We start from the raw sequence: 18,999 nt of genomic DNA on the forward strand, positions 1-18,999 counted from the left end.
CTGCAGCCGGAGTCAGTGGGTGCTGCCGGTGCCCAGCCCCTTGGAGAACCAGCCCCTCAGCACTTAGCTCAGGACTCAGATTTGGACCTTAAATCAAAAGACATTCTTGACATTTGGACCCAGCCCGTCATTGTGCTCTGGCTCCTGTGCCGGCTAGCGTGCCTGTTTGTGCCTCCTCCCCAGCAGCTGCAGGCACAGGGAGTGCTCCTGGGAGGGGCAGGAGGGAGTGGGGTTGGGGCATAGACAGGCTGGAGGAGGAAGGGGTGGAAAGGGACAGAGGGGTGTGGCCAGGGTGAAGCTGCACCTCTTGTACTCTGCACCCTGGCAAAACCCCTTAGGAGCATTAAACCAGGGATGCAGCTCTGGCTGGAGCTCAGGACTTGCCTAGCTGCTGCTAAGGTCTGCATTGGCCCTTAGAGCCACTGAATAGAGGGCCCATTGAACCAGCCCACTCCCTGCCTCAGTTTCCCCATCTATACATCCCCTGTGTGTCTCTTCGCATTATCGTCTATGCAGGACAAGGACCCCATGGTGCTGAGCTCTGAGCAGACCCGAAAAGCTTTCGATTCAGTATCCCGATTGTGAAAGCATCCCAGTGATGCCAAAGGGACCGGCGTGGACAAAGTTACAGTCACAGTTTACTGAGAAAGGGGCAGAGCATAAAAAGGCCACCCCAGCTGTCTGACTGAATGTCTCTAAGGAACCAGCTGCACACGGTACATCCGACAGCCAGGGGAGAGAAATTACAGGTACTATATGTATCATTCCAGTCTTTTTCCTTTCCGTAACCCTGTACCAAAGCACTGAATCTGCTCTCCTCTGCAGTGCTGAGTGAAGACTCAGGTACCTGAGACAGCAACAGGGGAAAGGTGTTTGAATGATGGCTGCAAATCTCAATCTGCACGGAGACCAGCAAAAGGGCAGCACTTCACTCCGCTGAGCTGCAACGTCTAGTAACCACGTTGTTAAACTGCTGCAACGCTGGACCCGGGTAACCAGCTGCATCTGCAGCAGCATCTTTGTGCAGCACGGCTTCCCCGCCACAGCTGAGTTCCCTCTCCGTGTCCCCGATGGCGGCTTCCCAGACTGCCCCAGGCCTCCTCAGTCTGTCCCCACATCCCCTGCTGCAGCCGCAATGGGCAAGTGGCCTGAGAGGTCTCTGTTTAACCCACACCAGGTACCCTGCAGGCCCCTAGTGCGAGCTCCCCGCACACCGGCTGCCCTCGGCCATTGGGCCCCAGCCCTCACCTGGGGGACAGGAGCTTGGTCTCCCTGCAGTCCCTGGTCTCTCTGCTGGGACGGACAAACAGGGAGAAAACGGGAGCAGGCCTTGCTGGGTGTGGTTGTGTTACACTCAGGGTCACCTGCCCCCTAGGGCCCAGGCTGAGATCCCAGCACATTCCACAGGCCCCTCAGCCGCCATCAGATGGACTCTCAGCCTCAGTCCTTGTGGTGGTGGGGGAGGCACTGGGTCATTGCCCTGGGGGAGCTGCTGGAGGAGGGAGGAGATTTAGCTCCTCACAGACAATTTTAACAGTTCTAAAGCTTCAACTTTTTGAATCTTAGTGTCTCGTGTCATTAAATAGTTCTGGTCTGACCACAATATGGTCTGATCCCCCCAGAATTGATACATTTTTTCACCAAACCCTCCAGCGGTGAAATTGGTTGGGTCCTTCCTGCTCAGCAAACAGGACGAGTCACTTTCAGGCAAGGAAACACCCAGTTCCTGCTGCAGGTGGGGCAGAGTGTGAACTCAGGAAATTGAAACTTTCCCTGTCCCACTGCCCAGAGAGAGGGAGCCATGGCTGCAGAGAGCCCCGTGGAAAGTCTCCAGGAGGAAGCGACCTGTCCCATCTGTCTGGAATATTTCACAGACCCTGTCACTCTGGAGTGTGGGCACAATTTCTGCCGAGCCTGCATCGCCCAGTGCTGGGAGGGACCCGACAGGGCCGCCTCCTGCCCTCAGTGCAGAGAAACTGTGCAACAGAGAAACCTCAGGCCCAACAGGCAGCTGGCAAATGTCGTAGAAATCGCCAAGCGGCTGAGTTTCCAGGCAGCGAAGGGAGCAGGAGGGGGCGAGGTGTGTGGGGAACACCAGGAGGCTCTGAAACTGTTCTGTGAAGAGGATCAAACCCCCATCTGTGTGGTGTGCGACAGATCCCAGGCTCACCGCGCTCACAGGGTGGTTCCCATACAGGAAGCTGCCCAGAAGTACAAGGTACAGAGCTGCTGTACAGTCTAATGGGTAATAACTTTGGATGTTAATTACAGCTTAATGGTGTAACCCTGTCATTCAGCTGTGTGTAGCCTTCATTGCATGAAAGCTGATTAGAGGAGTTACAAGCTGTGGCTGGTATTACTGGTTGTATCACGGTGTTTATTGTTATTTGCATCCCCTAGAGACCCCAGATGAGATCTGACCTCGATTGTGGGGGCCTTGCACAAAACCCAGTGAGGGCCAAAATCCCTGCCCCGAGCCGTTTACAGTCTAACTGGACAAGACAGACAAAGGGTGGGAGGGGAAACTGAGGCACAGTGAGGGGAAGTGACTTGTCCAAGGTGACTCAGCAGATCAGTGGCAGAGCTGGATATAAAAATCTGGTTTTCTGAGGCCCACTTCAGTGCTCTAACCACTAGTTACTCTGCCCCTTTCAGCAGCACTGAGAAGTGATGAAATGCAGACAGAAGGAGGAAAAGACTCCTTGATACAGGTCTAAGGCCCGGCAGGGAGAGGAGGTTTCCCACTGGGATTCTGAACTCCTGTCCTGCTCCACGAGGGTTAAACTCAGAAGCTGCCGGCTTGCACTAGAGGAGATCACTGGGCTGAACATGGTGTGGAACCCCAAGCACCTTCAGTCCACACCCACAAGGGCTCCAGTCAGCGCAGGTCCATGCCACATGCCACTGGGATCAGACTTATCTTCAGCAAAACTAACCCCTGGGCAGTGCGGACCAGTGCCAGTCTGACCTGTTCTCGTGTTTTTCATGGGCAAGGACCAGCCAACGTGGGTCCGTCAGTCCCACCAGGCAGCCCTTTGAAATCTGCCAGAATCCACCGCTTCTGGGGTCTTTGATCGGGACTTTGGGGAAGCTACCCAGAGGCCATTGCAGGGAAAGGAGCTAGGACAGCACGAGGGCAAACCCCAGCTGTTCCTAACACAAGTCAACACATCTAATGGGGTTTGCCCTAGGCCTTAGATCAGTGCTGTCCAACCTGTCCCATCCCCTGGGGTACAGGGTTGAAAGTCAATGGAGTTGGAGTCCTTTGAGCATCCCAGCCTACATGGCTGCCCCCGGTGGCTTCTGGGATTGGTATCACTGTTTGTTAAATCTTCTCAAAAACAGCTTTATAGATTCACCGCCATGGGACACCAGTTTTCCACTGGTTCCACTCAATGGAGAAAGTGGATGTAAAAACTTCAAACAATCTGAATACAAAACCCGCCCAATTTCCATAGATAAGGTTTCATTTCCTTCGTGTCTCTGATGTCCTACCTCTAGAAAGACCCACTGTTGTACACAGTATTGTTGTAACTGTGTTGGTTCCGGGCTATTAGAAAGACAAGGTAGGTGAAGGAATTTCTGCTCATGGCCAGCTTCTGTGGTGAACGACAAGCTTTGAAGCTTACACAGAGCTCTTCTTCAGGCCTGGGAAACAGTATGTTCCCCAGAGCTGAGTTGTGTGTGACTCTTTTACCAACAGGAGCTGGGCCAGCAGAAGGTATTGCCTTACCCACCTAGTCAATCTCGGAAGACTGACTGTTATGTAGAATTTTGGGTGGGAAAACACCTCATCCACCCGCTACAACCCTGAAAATAAACCCATCAAATCATTTCTGTTTGTCAGGAAAAAATACAAGCCCATTTGAAGACTCTGAGGGAAGAGAGAGAAAAGCTGCTAGGATTGAAAGTGACTGGAGAGGAGAGAAGCCGGGAGTATCTGGTCGGTGCCTGTTGTTCTTCGCCTGCTGGGACATGGAGCTCGGAGGGATGTTTATTGGTAGATTTCTCTGTGGCCTTGTGTGTGTTTCTCCATGATCATGGGATACTGTGTGTGTGTGTGTGTGCGCAGATGTGCATATCACAAATGTTCTCTCCCTGGAGAAGGACAACTGCGTCTTCTGCAGGATCTAAGATGCATTTTAAGTAATGAGTTAATTACTACCCCTTGTGGCTTTCACAAAATTTCTCCCAAACCGCACTGACTATATCCCAGCAGACATGGAGACAGCCCTTGCAGAGAGATTGGGCCCAAATGGGAAGCGGTAAGAAAATCCTCTCCCTTGTGATCACAGTGTAGAGTCAAGTGTCGGGATGGGAAGAATGGTGGGTTTTGAACCTCAGTCCACAGAGACTCTCATGACAACCCGACCGCTCTCCAGAGCCAGCGGGGGAGGGGCTGGTGGAACTCTGGCCCACCAGAGGATCTGCCTACGAAGCTCCTGATTGGAGCAGACGTTCGGATGCATGAATTACGCCAGCAGGAGTCACGGGAAGTTGTCCAAACGACTGAGTGAACTCCCGATCTGCTGCTGGACTGGACCCTGACTCTGGCTTGGCCCTGGCGTTGTTCCTGACTCAGGTTTGACTTGCAGTACTGCTGTCTGACTTTGGCTTGACCCTTCGCGTGGCTGCCTGACTCCGACTCCAGTCCTGATCCCCCGTGTGACTCCAGACACTGATTCTGGCTCACCCTTTGGCGTGACTTCTGAGCTCGACTGTAGCCCCAACCCTTGGTGAGATCCTGACTTTCACTGCAGCTCTGACTTCGGCTGTAGTTCCTGACTTCTGACTGCAGCTCTGAGCACTAGGCCTGACGGCTCATGTCCTGGTCTCTAAACAGATGTCTTAGAGATTGTAAAGAAACTCTCTCTTGTAAGACTGTATGAAAGGTCACCAGGCTCCATCCATGTTCCTGACCAGCCCTTTCCTTATTTCTTCTAGAAACAGACAGAAACTGAGAGGCAGAAGATTGTGTCTGAATTTCAGCAACTGCGGCAGCTCCTGGAGCAACAAGAGCGACTCCTGCTGGCCCAGCTGGAAAAGCTGGACAAGGAGATTGTGAAGATACAGAATGAAAATATCAGCAAACTCTCAGAGGGGATTTCCCATCTCAGTGAGCTGATCAGTGAGATGGAGGGGAAGTGTCAGAAGCCAGCAAGTGGATTCCTGCAGGTGAGACTGAGCTAGAAACATCCCAAATCCCAACACAGGGACAGGACAGCTCCTGAAGTACGGGCACCGGGGTCCAGCAGTCAGAGATCTCAGTGTAACTCAATGTGTGCATTGCTGAAATGTGAATGACTATTGTTCTTTGCAGACTCACAGACACATTGATATTAGAGATGGAAAAGCCCCATTAGCTCAGTGAAACCATGGCCCCGGAGCCAGGGCAGGGCTGATTTTCCCTGTATTTACAAAATCCCTTTCCTGGAATCCCAAATGTGTGCCAGGTGGTACTGAGATTTTTTTTAATCTCTCTCTCCTCTCTCTCCCCTCTAGGATGTCAGAAGCACCTTGAGTAGGTACGTGGCTCTCTCTCACTCCCACACATACTTGGCAATGCTGGGGAAGAACATGGAGATGATGTTTTTAACCGCATCTCCACAGCAACATGTGTGGGGATTTTGGATACAAATCTCTCAGATAAACTTAATCCTGAGGTTCTCACCCTGGTACAGAAGACTCTGGAATTCTCCATTCAGTAGGAAAGGCTGACCTCAAGTGTTTCCTCGAGATGTCACATCCCTGGAGGAGTGGCTGCCTCAGGATTGTGGGGATGGAATATGGGTCTGTCACTACTGGGGCCCTGGTTACCATTCAGCCCAAGGCAGCAGTGGTCAAGAGTCTTTCCCACCTGAGTCTTTTCCGGCCTGAGCACTGTTTGGAGACCTGTGTGGAATGAGCTGGGGACGGGGGAGTTGGTGTCTCAGTTTAGATCCTAGTGGACAGATTTCTACAGCACTTTACATCGGAACCTCCTGTCCTTCAGAGCAGGGAAGCCAAGGAGTGAATTGGCCATGGAGACTCAATTCCCCTTTTGTGCCCAGAGCTGATCTCACCAGACCAGAGTTGAAGAATATTAAGGAGTCCTGAGAAGGGAAGGTTGTACGGCCATTGGCTGTGTTGCACCTGCTCTGAGGCTGGGAGAAGTTGAGGAATTCGAACTCCAGGCCCATTAGAGCAGCGACTCACTAGCCAGAACTTATCATGAGTCACACAATGAAATATAATCACGTGAAATTGTTTCTCTCCAGGTGTGAGAAGGGGAAGTTCCAGCAGCCAGAGAAGATTTCTCCTGAACTGGAAAAGCGAGTCAGCGATTTCTCCCAGAAAACTATTGTGCTAATGGAGACTCTGAGGAAGTTCAAAGGTACCCAGAAGGGATCTAGGAATGGAAATTGGGAAGAGCCTCTGAGACTGTGGGAAGAGAATGGTGCTGGTCAATTGGTTCACACTTAGATGATGCTTCTATTTAATTGTTGGGTGAGAAGGCCAGTCATTTGGTTCCAAGACACTGAGGTTGATTAATTCAAACCTTCTTTGCACCAGAAACATGCTTTTCAATTACAGTTACAAAGTAAGAAATGACTCATCGACTTTAAGGTCAGAAGGGACCATCATGATCCATCTACTCTGACCTCCTGCACATTGCAGGCCACAGAACCTCCCCACCCACTCCTGCAATTTACCCGTAAACTCTGGCTGAATTGCTGAAGCCCTCATATAACGATTTAAAGACTTCAAGTTAAACTAGAAGAAATGGTGGATTCTCTGTAACATTGGTAAATGAGACGTTTCCCATATGGTAGAGGAAGGCAAAAATAAACCCCAGAGTCTCTGGCAATTTGATTTGGTGGAAAATTCCTTCCCTATCCCAAATATGGTGGTCAGTTGGACACTGAGCATTTCAGCAAGACCCAAAAGCCAGACACCTGGGAAAGATTTCTCTCTAACTCAGAGCCCTCCCCGACTCGTGCCCCAACACCAGCCATTGAGATATTTGCTACTAGCCATCGCATATAGAAAGAAGTGCTGGTCAGTTCCCTTCTCCCGGGGCATAGGTGGGTCACGGGGGGATTTCTCCTTGGAAGCTCCAATTACCCCTTACAATGTCTGGAATATTAGACACCTCCAAACTGCATATTTACTAGTTCTTTTCCAATCACCTTTGAGTGGTATGAATATTAAATACCTTATATAGGTCACACACTACACATGCATGAACACATCATTGGCAGGGCTTTTTTCTTCAAGTTATTTTCAAGTTATTGTTCTCTTCTCTGATTGGTTTATTACCACTGATTATGCACACGTCACTTTCCCCCTTGTCTCCACACAGGGGGTATTGGACTTTGCTAATTTCTCTGTGGCTGGATGCACAGCCCCCCTCAGCCTAGCTACAGCCCCTTAGTGCCTCCCCCCACTGCACAGCCCCCCTCAGCCTGGCTCCAGCCCTTCAGTGCCTCACCCCAGTGCACAGCCCCCCTCAGCCTGGCTCCAGCCCTTCAGTGCCTCACCCAAGTGCACAGCCCCCCTTAGCTGAGCTCCCACCAGCCCCTCAGTGCCGATCCCACTGCACAGCCCCTTCAGCCTAGCTCCAGCCCCTCAGTGCTGACCCCAATGCACAGCCCCCTTCAGCCTGGCTCCAGCCCTTCAGTGACACCCCCCACTGCAAAGCTCCCCTCAAACTAGCTGCAGCCCCTCAGTGCCACCCCTCACTCTACAGTCCCCCACAGCCTAGTTCCAGCCCTTCAGTGCCACCCCGCACTGCAAAGTCCCCCTCAACCTCGTTGCAGCCCCTCAGTGACGATCCCATTGCACAGCCCCCCTCAGCCTAGCTCCACCCCTTCAGCCAAAGTCTTTGTATGATCTGGGTCTAGGTTATGACAAAAGGCCGTGAGTGAATGAGACAAACCAACTGGAGCTGGAAGGGTGGGAGGGGATGAGGAGGGGAAAAGTAAATCTCTCTTACAGATTGTGTCTCCTGGGATGGTTGTGAGGCTGAAAGGACATTGGTTCCATTGCTGGGAGAAATCTGAATGAGAGAGGAAGTAGAAGGTTTCAGTTAGTTTCTATTAAATGCCTGAGTGTGTCTCTGGGCCTCTCGATCTGTTTCTCTGTCATGATGAAAACTCAGTTCTGTGCGTTCAGAGTGGGGACGCTGTTATAAATATGAAAGTCTGAAATCTCGTCTCTTTTCTCCTTTCCCCCACCAGACACTCTGCCGTCTGCACTGGAGACACAAATTGGGGAATCCCTAGGAGCACACAGACAGGGTGAGTTTGCAGCTGGAGATTGTCTTTCAATTAGGAGAAAATTCCAGTGAAAACATCGTCATGAGATTGTAACGAAAGTTACCAACCAAATCACCAGTGGCTGTGGCACACACAGCCCTAAAAATAACCTGTTCACAGTGAGGAGATCCAGGGGCACTGGAACATGGGGAGCCAGGGGGCCAAGCTCACCCTCTTTTGAACATGGGCATAGTTTGGGGGCAGGGGGCCATGTTGGCCCCCCAAACTGCAAGCCTTGGGCAGGCGTGGAGCATCGCAGCATTGGCTGTGCTTCATGGAGGGGCGGCTGATCAACTGCGCCCTGTGTAGTGCAGCTTCTTCCTGGTGCTGGTCCCTCTCAGTGGCCCCACCCCTGCTCCTCTTCCCCCTGGACCCTCCACCTGCCCTGGGTGGTGCACGCCGGAGAGTGGGGACATGGGAAGGTGGAGGGTCAGGGGCTCTCCATAGTGGCCAAGGCTCCCAGCCTGGACAGGGGCAGGGCCTCGGCGGGAAGATGAAGAGTGGGGCAGGGCCAGGGAGAGGGCAGGGCCACAGGTGGTGCGACCTAGTACCCCCCTCCCCAACTTCTGCCAAGGTGCCGGAACACCTGGGGAGATCCCAAGCTGACATCACACAAATAATCCTGACACCAACCTGAGTGCTGAGTTCATGCCCATGCTAATGAACAGAAACACTCTCCCTGAGCAGCACCCCAACGGAGCTCAATGCCCTGAGGACTCACACATCCCTCTGCTTTACCCCGGTGCAGGGGGTCTCCCCATTGCTCTTCTCCAACATCCTGCCTTTCCTCTGGGGAGGGCTGGGCTCTCCCATTTGAGCTGCTCCCTGCTTTCTGGATTGGGGAGATCCTCTCCCTCTGATGCTGCCAGCTTCTCCCTGGCCTGGGGATGGGGCTTGCTCACCCAATGCCACCTCCTACTCTCTGGTGTTAATCAGCTCTTCCCCAATGCTGCATCTTCCTCTGTGTTCCCAGCCCTGGGAGTGGAGACTGCATTAGAGGAGGGAGATTTCCTCTGGGCTTCAAAACTGTACCTGCTTCCTCGGCTCCCTCCCCACTAAAACCTTTCTTGGTGTGTCTCTCCTGCTGGGAATGGAGCAGAATCAACAGGGGTAGCTGGGAGCTGAAGCTTATGCAAGCAAATGGGAAATTAATGAAGTGGGTCTCCTTACAGAGACTGAGGAAGTGCAGTGACATCCCTGCTCAGTCTCAGGTGCCCGGGACAGAGGCAGCTCCCTGCGATCCAGGCCTGTCTCAGCCAGAACAGGGCTGCTTGGGAGAGTGAGAAATGGCCCCAGCCTTCTCCAGGGCTGAGCTCTCCTCCTAACGCTCTGATTCTCTCTCCCCAGCGAATGTGACTCTGGATCCAGACACGGCTCATCCCATCCTCGTCCTGTCTGAGGGTGGGAAAAGTGTGAGATGTGGAGACACGCGGCAGCGACTGCCCAACAACCCTGAGAGATTTGACACTGCGCCCTGTGTGCTGGGCTGTGAGGGATTCACCGCGGGGAGACATTGCTGGGAGGTGGAGATGGGGGGTGGGCGATACTGGGCTGTGGGGGTAGCCAGAGAGTCTGTGGGGAGGAAGGGACGGATTAGCCGTAGCCCTGAGGGAGGGATCTGGGCTGTGGAGCGGCGGGATGGTCAGCTCCGGGCTCTCACCTCCCCTGTGACCCCCCTGCCCCTGAACCGGGCCCCCAGCAGGATCCGGGTTTATCTGGACTGTGGCCGGGGGCAGGTGACATTTATCGATGCTGGTGACGAGGCCCCGATCTTCACTTTCCCGCCGGGCCCCGTCCCTGGGGAGAGAATCCGCCCCTGGCTCTGGATGTGGCCGGGATCCCGGCTCCGCCTGTGTCCCTGAGACCCACAACAGAGGGGGGGGACCGGAAATCAGCCTCTCTAGCCTCACGGACCCCAGTCTCTATGAGCTTGGAGGACTCCCATCTACCCAGCCGCTGGCCTCTCATCTCTATGGCCCATGGAAGCTCCACCCCCTTCCTCTCTGCAGCCCCAGGCATGGGAGGGGGAGGAACCCCTGGGGCTGCAGGAGGGGCAGAGGGGCCCTGAGGGGCAGAGGTGGGGGCTGGGCAGGGATCCAGCATGAATCAATCAGGGAAAACTATTATATAACCTTAAACAAAAATCATTCAAAAAAATCACAGGGCCTAACAACATCAGCCACACTATCAGAGGCTCGTTCACCTGCACATCCACCAATGTGATATATGCCATCATGTGCCAGCAATGCCCCTCTGCCATGTACATTGGTCAAACTGGACAGTCTCTATGTAAAAGAATAAATGGACACAAATCAGATGTTAAGAATTATAACATTCATAAACCAGTCGGAGAACACTTCAATCTCTCTGGTCACGCAATCACAGACATGAGGGTCGCTATCTTAAAGCAAAAAAACTTCAAATCCAGACTCCAGCGAGAAACTGCTGAATTGGAATTAATTTGCAAATTGGATACTATTAATTTGGGCTTGAATAGAGACTGGGAGTGGCTAAGTCATTATGCAAGGTAGCCTATCTCCCCTTGTTTTTTTCCTACAAACCCCCCCCCCCCCCCCCCAAGACGTTCTGGTTAAACTTGGATTATTGCTGTGCACATTGTAAGATGAGCTATTGCCAGCAGGAGAGTGAGTGTGTGTGTGGGGTTTTTGGAGGGGGGTGTGTGTGGGGGGGGGGGTGGTGAGAAAACCTGGATTAGTGCTGGAAATGACCCACCTTGATTATCATGCGCATTATAAAGAGAGGTTTCAAAGAGGGATGGGCTATTACCAGCAGGAGAGTGAGTTTGTATGTGTGTCTGTGTGGGGGTGGGGGGGGAAGAAGGGTGAGAAAACCTGGATTTGTGCTGGAAATGGCCCTCCTTGATGATCAATTTAGATAAGCTGTTAGGAGCAGGACAGTGGGGTGGGAGGAAGTTTTGTTTCATGGTCTCTGTGTGTATATAATGTCTTCTGCAGTTTCCACAATATGCTATGCATCCGATGAAGTGAGCTGTAGCTCACGAAAACTCATGCTCAAATAAACTGGTTAGTCTCTAAGGTGCCACAAGTACTCCTTTTCTTTTTTCTTTTTACGAATACAGACTAACACGGCTGTTACTCTGAAAAAAATCATTCAGTCAGTCTTACAATTTTTTTAAACTCCTGAGGTTGGCAGCACTGGGGGAGGCAGGGACAGGGCAGGTTTAACCAGAGGGAATTAGAAGAAGCAAGAAGGAAAATGTGAATGAAAATAAAACAAGAAGAAAGGGAGAGTCCAGGAGAAATGGTGGAAAATATAAATGAGAAGAGTGACAGGAAACTATCCCTGACAGGGGAACCAGCCGGGGGCAGCAAGAGGGGAAGGAATAAAATTGGGGGTGGGGGGGAGGAATGGAGCAGCCATGGGGGCTGATCTGTCAAAGGGAGGGGAGGAGAGTGGGAGAGACACAGGAAAATAAACAGGGATCAGAAGTGAGGGTTACAAAAATGAACAGAAAAGGAGAGTATGAAAGGAAAGGGAACAGAGAGATTTATGACATGTTACTGAAAGTGAGAGTGTAACTCATTAATTTCCTCTATTAATTCCTGGCCACTGGTGCTATTTTAGTGCCATTAAGAAAACCGTTCTCAGTAGCTGGGGATCTCCTTGCTATGCTGTGGTTATTAAGGCTCATTCTCAGCTCCCTTTACTTACCACCTTTAGTTATTTACTGTAAAATAAAACATTACAAACAATTCTTCTTGTTTGTTCCACTTTACTGTCCCAGCTGCAGTTGTCGGGGGCAGAGCTGTGGGATTTCCTGCCTGACTTGGTTGTGTCTCCCCAGCCCCCACAGGGAATATCGCACTTCTAGGAGGAGAGTTTGAGGTTTACGGTGATGTGTCATGAAACAACCTGTGCTCTGTCTCTGTCCTGTGCACACCCATGTCAATGAGGAATTGCTCAGCTGTGCTCTGCGGAGAGGTGACTGGTTGCACAGGGGACAATCCATGAAGGGACTTGGTGTTGCAATGCTGAGCGTCACAGGGCCTAGTTTGTAGGCAACCAGAAAATCACATTCTGCAAAGCTGAGTCAGGTGCCTGAACCCCCTAGACAATGCGTGGGCATCAGAGGCACCTTACAGTGCGATTCACAAAAGCCAGCTCACTAGGCGGGGAGCCATCTAAGCTAGACAAGGGGATATGCTGACAAGGGGGGAGGGGTGGCCTAAGACCTGCCCCCTCTCACCGACAGGTGCCTAAATCGGGGCTGCAGGGGGGCGTTGGTCTCTGCTCAGCTGCCCACAGATGGGAACCCAGGGCCTGAAGTCCGGTAGCTCAGGCACCTGAGGCATTTCTTGCTGGAATGAGTCAGGCACCTGCCTCGCTCCACACACAATGTGAGTGTGGGGCTGGGGAGAAGGTGGAGGTGGGTTTTGTGATGTCACCTGCCTGATAACTTTTACCCCCATGGTAAGAGCCCTCAGCTGGCACGTGGGAGCCCCAGGTTCAACTCCACTGTCTAGAGTAGCTCACGAATATGAGTACCAACCTCAGGGCAAACAGTTACAAACCAGGGTACAAAGCCCACGCTAGGTATCAAATGTGAATTTCTCAAGCACCATAACAGCCTGAACATGGAGTCACAGACAGTCCCCTTGGGTTCTCCGGTCTATCTTGCTGCTTTTCTGCTCCTCCCCTGCTGCATCTCCCTGCTCCCCCTGCCGGGGCTGCCACATTCCCAGCAGCAGAGTCGGGGGAGCTCCTGGCCACAGGTGTCTCTGGTTAAAGCCACCAGCTGCTCTATCCTGGCCACAGAGAACGGTGGAAGATGTGGAACAGGAGACAACCTCTCCGCAGCCCAAGAAGAACCATTAATAGAAACCTTCCCACCCCAGGGCAAAGGGAGCAGGAGATGGCAGCCCTGGAGGGAGAGACTCTTATCCAGAAACAGGGAGAAGCATCCAGGAAAGAGCCCCCCTCAGCCCAAGGCAAAGGGATGTGGCAGCCCTGAGGGGGAGACCTCTCCATTCATGTCTCCAGAACCCACCTGGTCAGAGTTAAGGGGGTTTGGATGCTGGGCACTGAGAGGGTTTCTGTTTACTGGTGTGTGAGTCTGTATCCCAGACCTGGTGAGGTGCCACCGGACTGCAGTGAGGGGAACCCAAGCATCTGAGTCCCAGGATCCCCAGATAATTCAAGCCTCTGGGACCGGAACAGAGCCCATCCACTGCTCCAGTTTTGGGATCCCTAGACACATTCTTTGGGGACTCTCCCCCTATCTGAAGTGTGAAAACCACTGCCTAACCCCCTGATGTAGAGCTGACCCTCCAGACTCCCGCATGCTTAAATGCACCATCTCCCAGAACTCCACGCGAAGGTGAGAGCCCGCTGGTCTCAGCGGAATTCCCTCCGGAGGCGCGCAGTCGTTGTGAAGCATTTGGCTCTGTCTACACTAGACACCAAAGCGCTGCCTGTGGGGTCACCCGCGAGTGCTGGGGAGAAAGATCTCCCAACACTCCTGGTAAACCAGGTCGACGCTCAGAGCCTGTCTACACTGGTGCTTTACAGCACTCAAATTTGCTGCGCTCGGGGTGCGTGCATGATTTATCACACCCCTGAGCCAGCCAGTTACTGCGCTGAGAATTGCCAGTGTAGACAGGCCACTTCACACACAGAGAGACTCTTTGCTCACGTCCAACACACTATTGCTCTTTCACTGAGCCATTTGCTGTCTGGGCTTTAATCCCCTCCCCATATCGATGGAGCATCTAAGAAGATAACGGCAAATCCAGAAACCAGGACATGGACATCTAGCAACTAACAACTCAGAGGGCTTTCCCCACTTCTAAATAGGGAAGCTTGAGCAACATTCCCCAGCTCAATAAAGAACTGGAGAGGTGTGAGGTCGGGGGATGAGAACTGGCTGCTGGAAGGAGTCGGGGCTCTGACCTGGAGTCTGACCAAGGAGGTCAGATGGAGAGGCAGACAGAGCTCGAACAAGGAGGTTTGCTACTGCTTGCCTGGGCTCTGGGCTGACCAGAATGATCTGTGCTTTAACCTTCATTTCTCTACGATAACCTAACAACTTCCTGTGCAGCGTCCAGTTGACTACTACACCCGACTGTTCTGACAACGCTCTTTGAGTATCTCTGCAAACGCTTGCTCAGGTGTGTTTGTCCCTGAAGCATCTGCAAGTCTCTACCAGGAGTGTCTCAGTTGGCCTCACTGAACATGGCTCACAGTGTGAAGTCGGAGCACTGCAGGCCGAGAGCTCCAGTCTAAGGAGGGGGTGAAGCCACGTGGCTTATCCAGGAGGAAGAGCGAGAGGCCTCGGGAGTCTGGCAGACTAAAGAGTCTAGAGACTGTTGTAAAGCTGGGGACGTAGCACCGACCAAGTGAATTCATGACAAAAGTTTAAGAACAACTAGATCCCAGGGCAGGGTTCATCTTCAGCCACTCCCTGTTGCAGTCAGCTTGTACCCAGGGGTGTGCATAAGGGAGGGGAAAGTAAAGGCACGCCCTCCCCCCACTACAATAATCATCATGGGCACAGGGCTTCTCCAACCCGGGGGCCGCAGAGGCAGGGAAGAGCGATCTTCTGCCAGCGCCCAGGCAGGGGCAGGGGAAAGGTAGAGCAGGGCCGGTGCAAGGACGTTTCGCGCCCTAGGTGAAACTTCCACTTTACGCCTGCCCAGGAACCGTGCAGCAGCTCCCTGCTGCCCCCCTCCGCCCTGAGGCACCCCCCCCACAGTAGCTCCCCACCACCCCCTCCCTCCCCTCGGCCCAGGGAGCCGCATGCTGCAGCTCCCTGGCCCAGCTCACCTCTGCTCCGCCTCCTCCCCGAGCACGCCACCGCTTCTCCCGCCTCCCAGGCTTGCGGCGCCAATCAGCTGTTTGCCGCGCCAGCCTGGGAGGGAGAGAAGCAGAGCGGGGCGGTGCTCAGGGGAGGAGGCGGAGCAGAGGTGAGCTGAGCCAGGGAGCGGTTCTCCTGTGCGGCCCCCCGCCCCCGTTACTTGCTGCAGGCGGCCCTCCCCGCGCCCCCCTGCCCCAGCTCACCTCCGCTCCACCGCCGCCCCCAACCACGTGGAGCCCGAGGCGACCGCCTAGTTCGCCGAGTGGTTGCGCCAGCCCTGCGGTAGAATGAGCTCTGGCTGCGGCGGGGGAAACAGTGAGCTCCTGTTGGGGAGGGAATAGCAAGCGGGGCAGGGGAAAGGGTAAGGTCCTTCTGTGGCTAGGACTGTGGGGGAAGCAAGCTCCTGAGGGGGGTAACAAAATGTGCCCCTCCAAAAGGGGTTGATTTAAATTCCTGTGCACGTCCCTGCTTGTACCTGGTCTGAAGGGTCCTTGTGAGTGGTAAGTTAACACACTTAGTGCCCCCTCCCAGTGGGCAGGTCTTGCACTCTTGGCCCTCTTTTAATCAGAAGGGCAGGGAGGTGGGCAGTGGTAGGGGAGCCTGGGCCCACCCACTCTCCTGGGCTCTGACCCAGGGCCCTAGGAGCATCAACAGTGTCTGGTGTCCAAAGTTGCCTCTGAGTTGCCCTCCCTGTGTCGCTTCCTACCGTCTGCTGTTCTCCCACAGTTTCCAGTCCAAGATAAGCTGGGGGGAAAAGAAAAGGCAACCAAACCATCAGTCCCAACCAGGCTAAGTACACAGTCAGTCCCTTGTCAGGAGCCTTCAGGTCTGTCCTCCTCCCCAGCCTCTCCCCTTTGAACTGGGTTACTCCCCTTTCAACCCTCCGCAGCCCAGTCACACCCCGCTCACTGCCTGGGGACCTGCCATTGCAGCTGCGTCACTCTCCCCAGGCTCCCTGTGCATGGAGCAAAACTGTCCCTTGCTCCCCTTGGCTGCCCTGCCCCGACCTGTGGCTGCCAAGCTTGTGATCACACAGCCCAAGCTCTGAGCCCAGCTGTGCGACCCCAGTGTCCAGCCCAGGTGCTGGGGGCAGGCGGCTGCTGCTGACAGGGTGGACTCACTCCCGCAAGCTCCAGAAGCCGACTTTGAATCCCAACTTACTTCCTGTTTGCCCCTAATTTATATAGTAATCTTCTCAGCTATACCTTAACCAATCATTTTACTGAAATCTATCTGACCAATCCTAACATATTGTAATATAATTCTCTAACCAATGCATAGAATCATAGACTATCAGGGTTGGAAGGGACCTCAGGAGGTCATCTAGTCCAACCCCCTGCTCAAAGCAGGACCAATCCCCAACTAAATCATCCCAGCCAGGGCTTTGTCAAGCCTGACCTTAAAAACCTCTAAGGAAGGAGATTCCACCACATCCCCTGGTAAACCATTCCAGTGCTTCCCCACCCTCCTCGTGAAAAAGTTTTTCCTAATATCCAACCTAAACCTCCCCCACTGCAACTTGAGACCATTACTCCTTGTTCTGTCATCTGCTACCATTGAGAACAGTCTAGATCCATCCTCCTTGGAACCCCCTTTCAGTTCGCTGAAAGCAGCTATTAAATCCGCCCTCATTCTTCTCTTCTGCAGACTAAACAATCCCAGTTCCCTCAGCCTCTCCTCATAAGTCGTGTGCTCCATCCTTCTTGTAGTGTGGGGCCCAAAACTGGACACTATACTCCAGATGAGGCCTCACCAGTGTTGAATAGAGGGGAATTATTTCCCACTACCCTCATTAACTTACACCTAGCAAAATTAATTATACAGCAGACAGAAACAATTAGAGAACCAGACGGATTCACAATAGAAAAAGTGGGGGCCATAAAGATAAAACGTACAGAAATGAGGGTTTCACAACCACAACTATTGAGAAGTGATTTCTTGCCAGACAGGATGCTATCAAACTAAGTTTTCTTTAACCATCTTTCTCTGGAGGCGATGGGCATTATCAGGACAGGATTGTATTCCGAACAGCCCAATAGCACCTTATTCCAATGTGACTAGGTTGGAATGTGAGGAGGTGACCGTTCGCATCCCAGCTTCTGGCTGCCTCTGCTGCTTAGCCAAAGGCCTTAGCCTAAGTACAGGGCCTCAGCCTGTCACAGTGAGAAAAGGCCCTTCCACCCACAGACAGTGATTTTGATTCTTTCTTTTGTACCTCTAGAACTAGAGAAATGATAAACATATATATACACACCTAAATTCTTAAAGTATCAGCCTTTACAGACAGGCCTGAAAAGGCCCAGCTCCTGGAAGCGTGGGATGAGGTGAGACTCTCGGCTTTCATTTTCTATGCAACAGAAGATTCTCACCCTCTCGGTTGCAGAGAAAATCTAGAAAAAGTGACCCAAGTGCCACCTACAGGTCTGAGCAACCAAAACCCAAATAGAAACAATCTAATGTTTATTATTCTTACATTTCATAGAATCATAGAAGATTAGGAAGAGACCTCAGGAGGGTCATCCAGTCCAATCCCCTGCTCAAAGCGGGACCAGCACCAACTTCATGATTTTGAGCAGCCTGACTTGTGCTTTGTAAATGCCAGGGGTTGGCAATACTGTGCCACACAGGTGCTGACTTCTCGTTTCCCCTGAAGGCGCGCCACTCCTTTGCCCCCCAGGGCACATCACTTAGGGCAGGCCAGGGGGTTGGAGCTCAAGGAGAGGAGGAGCAGGGATGGGGCCACTGAGAGGGATCGGGATTCACTGCCGGTCGGGGGCTAAGGCGACTTCAGCTCCCCCACGAGGAAGAAGCTGGCATTGCTGGCAGGGGCTGCACTTGACATCGAGGGAGCTGATCACCTTCTCAGCTCCCCGACCAGGAAGGGCAGCCCCTGTTGGTGCCATTCCACATCTGCCCAAGGCTTTCAGTTTGGGGGTTCACCTGGCCCCTTGCCGCTCAAACAATGCCCATGTTAAAAAGGGGGGGAGCATGGCCCCTTGGCTCCAACTGGTTCCAGTGCTCCGGTGGACACTGCATAGCTTACATCCACTGTTACTGGCTCCCAGGAGCCATTCCATGATGCCCCACACTCACAGTCCAATCAATACGAGCGCTCCTGGTGAGGACACGCCCCGCCAACACAAGAAGCAAAGTGCAGACAGCACAAGTGATGCAGTTACCATGGCAGCTGTAGGCCGACATAAGTTAGGTTGACTTAATATTTTAGTGTAGACATGCCCTGAGTGATGTCCTACCTGGGTCTTATTGAAACAGATCTTTAACTGCCCACCGCTGGGGAGAATGTTTACCAGAACCAGTGAAAAGTTGGATCCAGTATGGTGAATGCACAGGAGTTTATTTGAGAATGAATCACACAAGCAGTATAAGGTTATCACATGCACGTCTCCCGAGTGAGCCTCAATTCCCCAAGCACAAACCCTCAGTAGCTATGCTGGCCTTACACTTGCATACTGTTCCTTTTTGACTCACCATTTTTTCCAGCACTCACTTTCAGTCCCTGTTTATTTCTGTGTCTCTTCCACTCTCCTGGGATCACTGTCACAGATCATTCCCCCTCATGGTCTCCATTCTTTCCCCTCTCACTGCCTTTGGCTGGTTCACCTCTTCAGAGTGCTTTCCTTTCATTGTTTTCAGATCTAGTTTTCACCCTTTCTCCAGGGCTCTCTGTTGATTTTCTTTTGCTTTGACATATTTTCCTTTTGTTTCTTCTATTCCCACCCTGTCCAGTGTTGCCAACCCCAAAAGTTAAAAATCGTGAGACAGAATCAAAAAGCATGGGTTTGACCCCACCCCCACCCCACAGAGTCCATGTGGGACCAGCGGGGGCCCATTGACTGTTCTGCCCTG

At 52.7% G+C, this 18,999-nt stretch overlaps 1 protein-coding gene across 1 annotated transcript; it reads left to right on the forward strand.

The window, feature by feature from the left end:
- Positions 1–1,798: 1,798 nt before the first annotated feature.
- On the forward strand, positions 1,799–10,159 carry LOC141998537 (zinc finger protein RFP-like). Its single transcript, XM_074971400.1, has 7 exons — positions 1,799–2,218; positions 3,848–3,943; positions 4,945–5,175; positions 5,503–5,525; positions 6,258–6,373; positions 8,220–8,279; positions 9,645–10,159. Exons 1-7 carry the CDS (start codon positions 1,802–1,804, stop codon positions 10,157–10,159), a joined length of 1,458 nt encoding a protein of 485 aa, XP_074827501.1. The 5' UTR covers positions 1,799–1,801.
- Positions 10,160–18,999: the final 8,840 nt, after the last annotated feature.

The sequence above is a fragment of the Natator depressus genome, chromosome 14 (genome assembly GCF_965152275.1).
Source record: "Natator depressus isolate rNatDep1 chromosome 14, rNatDep2.hap1, whole genome shotgun sequence".
NCBI lineage: Eukaryota > Metazoa > Chordata > Testudines > Cheloniidae > Natator > Natator depressus.

Bases quoted from the DNA above. Each gene is read 5' to 3' on its own strand.
- LOC141998537 (XM_074971400.1), top strand. From the start codon at position 1,802: ATGGCTGCAGAGAGCCCCGTGGAAAGTCTCCAGGAGGAAGCGACCTGT. The intron at 5,526-6,257 runs GTACGTGGCTCT...GTTTCTCTCCAG, and splicing joins GTCAGAAGCACCTTGAGTAG to GTGTGAGAAGGGGAAGTTCC. The intron at 8,280-9,644 runs GTGAGTTTGCAG...CTCTCTCCCCAG, and splicing joins CCTAGGAGCACACAGACAGG to CGAATGTGACTCTGGATCCA.